Source organism: Austrofundulus limnaeus, unplaced genomic scaffold, assembly GCF_001266775.1.
Source record: "Austrofundulus limnaeus strain Quisiro unplaced genomic scaffold, Austrofundulus_limnaeus-1.0 Scaffold516, whole genome shotgun sequence".
Lineage (NCBI taxonomy): Eukaryota > Metazoa > Chordata > Actinopteri > Cyprinodontiformes > Rivulidae > Austrofundulus > Austrofundulus limnaeus.
Genome location: NW_013952918.1, coordinates 83,082 through 87,172, shown reverse-complemented (window position 1 = coordinate 87,172; position 4,091 = coordinate 83,082). Strand labels below are relative to the sequence as shown.

At 46.6% G+C, this 4,091-nt stretch overlaps 1 protein-coding gene across 2 annotated transcripts in view; it reads left to right on the top strand.

Moving 5' to 3' along the window:
• Window positions 1-3,684, top strand: part of LOC106530401 (B-cell lymphoma 6 protein) — a 5,854-nt gene extending 2,170 nt beyond the window's left edge. Inside the window, exons 2-9 of one of the 2 annotated variants that reach the window (XM_014026004.1) lie at window positions 542-713; window positions 808-1,029; window positions 1,113-1,805; window positions 2,369-2,472; window positions 2,565-2,726; window positions 2,808-2,938; window positions 3,014-3,151; window positions 3,243-3,684. In XM_014026004.1, coding sequence (XP_013881458.1) covers window positions 553-713; window positions 808-1,029; window positions 1,113-1,805; window positions 2,369-2,472; window positions 2,565-2,726; window positions 2,808-2,938; window positions 3,014-3,151; window positions 3,243-3,386 — 1,755 coding nt within the window. In that variant the 5' untranslated portion in view covers window positions 542-552 and the 3' untranslated portion in view covers window positions 3,387-3,684. Of the gene's footprint in view, window positions 1-238; window positions 714-807; window positions 1,030-1,112; window positions 1,806-2,368; window positions 2,473-2,564; window positions 2,727-2,807; window positions 2,939-3,013; window positions 3,152-3,242 lie in introns of those variants that run through there. The other variant, XM_014026003.1, reaches the window with a different exon arrangement.
• Window positions 3,685-4,091: the final 407 nt, after the last annotated feature.

The window sequence follows — 4,091 nt, the reverse complement described above, 5'->3', positions numbered from 1 at the left end:
GTTTTAATATGTCCACTTTTAAACACTGATAAGATCTAAGTGTATGACTGACTAAATCTGAAATAAATACAGAAATATTATTAAAAGTAAAACTAAAAAAGTTTTACTCACTGATGAGTTTATAGTAAGTATGTCTTATGCAGATTTAGTTTATGGTTGATGCTGACTTTAAAGCAGCTTATTTTCAGACTGTTCTATCCAACTAAATTGCTCAGTTATTTAAAGCCAACAGCTCAGGGGCAGGACAATAGTTATCTTTCACCTTTTAAATTTATTTTGTTGCATTTAATCATTAATTTAAAGTTTTCCTTTGATATAGGAAACAATTTTTAGGTTAAATAAAAAAAATTGGGTGGGGGGGTGTAACCCCCATGGCGGGCCACAGGGGGAGTCACTCGCCTTGAGTTTGTCACGTGATTTAGAAAGTTTCTGTAACTTGAGAAGCATTGATGTTCTAAAAAAAAAAAGATGTTGCTCATTTTCATGTCAGTAACCAGTTCAGTGAATTTAATTCTCATTATATTTTTCTCACTGCACACAGATTGCGACAACATGGCCACGACTGCAGATGGCTGCGTTCAGTTCACACGGCACGCAGGCGACGTCCTGCTCAACTTCAACCGGCTCCGCAGCCGAAACCTCCTGACGGACGTCACCATTCAGGTGGACGGACAGCTTTTCCGCGCTCACAAGGCCATCCTGGTGGCCTGCAGGTATGTGAGACGTTTACTGTGACTCTGCAGCTCCGTTTTCAGACATGATTTCATAGTTTTACTAACAATCTTGGTGATTTCTGACTCTCCACAGTGGCTACTTCTATTCTATGTTCATGCGACCTGAGAACAGCAACCTTAATACCATTAACTTGGACCCCCAAGTGGACCCTCAAGGTTTCTCCCTCCTGCTGGACTTCATGTACACGTCCTGCCTGAACCTTAACGACAGTCTGGTTTTGACTACCCTGAACGCGGCTGTCTTCCTCCAGATGGAGCATGTAGCGGACACCTGCCACAGGTTCATCAARGCCAGGTCAGGAAACTACAGAAAGTAGTAGTAGTACATTGTGTTGTTTCTGTGAGAGTGGAGGGGTCTGACTGAGGGTCTTTCTGTAGGCAGCAGTCTCTGGACATGCAGATGGAGGAACTGCAGAATAACTCCTCGTATATGACTGAAGAACAAGATCCAGACTTCAGGAACTTGTCCAGATCGTCCACCCTGCAGGAGTGTGGCGGTTACATCCCCAGCGTCTTCAGGGGCATCAACACCAGCGGGTCCTATCACGTCTACGGAGACCTTCGTGTTGCTGCCGGGTCTCTGGAGGGTCCCAAGAAGCTGGCTTTCCCCTGCTCCTTCGTCCGACCCGCAGCAGCTCACGGCAGCCTTCGAGACCCCGCCGCTCCCGCAGAGGGAGAGAACATTCCCCACCCTCAGACTGGCTGTCTCCGATTGTCCCCGAGCTGCAGCAAAGGTGTCATTTGCAGTCCCCAAAGCCCCCTCCGGTCTGACTGCCAGCCCAACTCCCCCACCGAGTCCAGCAGCAGCATCAACGCCAGCCTGGGCCTCAAACAGCCCTCAGACTGCCCCAGATATGCCAAGGCCCGCAACTGGAAGAAGTACAAATTCATCGTCATGAACCAGAGCTCGGAGGAGAAGGAGGCTCAGAGAGAAGAGGCAGACTCCCCATCACCGAGCCCCTCCAGGAGTGAGGCAGCAGCGGGGCGCGGCGAGTCCCAGGGGGAGGAAGACGCCGGCAGCCACAGGGAGGACATGCCTTCACCTCGGAGTGAACTCAGCTGCAGCAACAGGTGAAACCACAACCCTGTTCAGAAGTGTCACAACAACACAACAAACTTTAAAGCGCCTGTGACGTGCATGTTCTTCAAATACAAAAAGTCAAAGAAAACAGCTTTATATTTAAGAAAGTTGTAATAATACACACAATTTAACCCATTTTGTCACATAACTGGCCTTTTTTTTTAATTGGCTCAGCCAAAGTGAAACAGGAAGTGACATCAGAGGGGAAATCTTTAACAAAGAAACCTCTCTGGTCTTTGTTTAATGAATCATTATTTGAACTCTGATTCTTCATCTCTGATAGACTCAAAATAATCTACAGAAACATCAGATTCTTCTCTACAGTCTGGGCTATCAGCTGTTGTAGCAATGCTCTGTTTACATGCAGACATCACCCTTTGACGTCACTTCTTGTTACTTTACAGGCAAAAATCTCACCAACTGTTCATCTCAGTGACATGAAATTTCTTTTGCTTTATTTTATTAATGTCCTCTTTCTAAAAATTCATTCAAATGTATCACAAAAAATTGACATCACAGGCACTTTAAATAAACCCTGACTCTTCTCTTCTAGCTGCGACAGTCTCCATCAGATGGACACCAATCACCTGTCTCCTGGCTCCTACAGTTCAGACGAGGCCATGAAGACGCGCTCAGATTATTCCCCCTCCAGCTGTGGTAAGACAGTCATCACGCTGGCTGATATTCCGTCTGAAAAACCGCACGAAACTCACTCGTCTTTTCTTCTTTTTGTCCACTTCCTCCTGCAGAAAGTTATTTCTGCAACGGATGTGACTCAAAATTTGCAGAGGAAGAGTCGCTGAAAGACCACATGGTCCAGGTCCACAGCGACAAACCGTACAAGTGTGACTGCTGCCAGGCCGCCTTCCGCTACAAGGGCAACCTGGCGAGCCACAAGACGGTTCACACCGGTGAGTCTGGCTGGGATGTGTCCCGTAGAGGCAGGCGCTGCTCACAGAGCTGCTTTATTCACCGCTTCTGTCAACTTGCAGGCGCCAAGCCGTACCACTGCAACATCTGCGGCGCTCAGTTCAACCGACCGGCCAACCTGAAGACCCACGCCCGGATCCACTCTGGAGAAAAGCCCTACAAGTGTGAGACCTGTGGCTCTCGCTTCGTCCAGGTAAGAACCAAACCTCCCCGAGCGTCAGAGAAAACCCTCTGGTGGTGGTTTAATACCCCCCTCGTTCTCCTCCAGGTGGCCCACCTCCGCGCCCACGTGCTGATCCACACCGGAGAGAAACCGTACCCCTGCGAGATCTGCGGCACGCACTTCCGCCACCTTCAGACGCTCAAGAGCCACATGCGCATTCACACAGGAGAGAAGCCTTATCATGTGAGCCTCATGCTTCCTCCTCTCCTCTTCTTCACCCCGTCTGCGCCACGATTGCTTAATCCTAAAATGTTTTTTTTCCTTCTCCTCGCAGTGTGAAAACTGTGACCTCCACTTCCGACACAAGAGTCAGCTCAGGCTTCATCTCCGGCAGAAGCACGGTGCGGTCACCAACACCAAAACTCAGTATCGCAGGTCTCCTGGGAACACGAGCGCAGGACTGATGGAGTCCTGCTGAGCCCGCTGCAGACTCCTCCCTCAGCTTTGACTTTCTCAAAACACGGACAAAATCTCACACCGAACACATGTTGGCCTTGTAGTGGACGCACATGACCGAACTTCAGAGACTTTTAGGCTTTTCTTTCAAACGGCAGATAACAGAATGTACATTTTGATTGTGAAAACAAGATGCTAGAATGTTCCTCTCCTTCATGTTGAGATAAATTGTTACACTTCAGCTTCAGTTATTGCCCAGTTATGTGCTCTTCTGCTTTTTCTGTAAATAAGATAATATATATTTTTCAGATTGATACAAATATATTTACGTTTGGTACGTTTTTTTTCCCTCACACACAGCAGTCATGAGGTTTGTACTTAGCCGTGTGGTAGTTTGTGGTACATATTTAGATGTGTATTAGACAGTGATTTATTGTACATAAGTTGTTTTCAATCATTGTACGGTTGATGTTTTGCACACGTTCATGATGCTGTTTTCTGCTCTTCCAGTTCAACGGAAGAATTTTCTCTTTTAAAATGTTCTCAACGGCACGTTAAAGCCCATTCCCAGCACTTTTTATATCTTTATTTATATTTGTACATTTCCTGTGCTTCTTGTTGCTCTTCTCCTCCGGTGCTGCAGTGATCTGGTTTCTCTGCTGAGAACATTTAGTTTTTATATATATCTATATCTATATATATATATATAAACAAATGTCATGCTTCA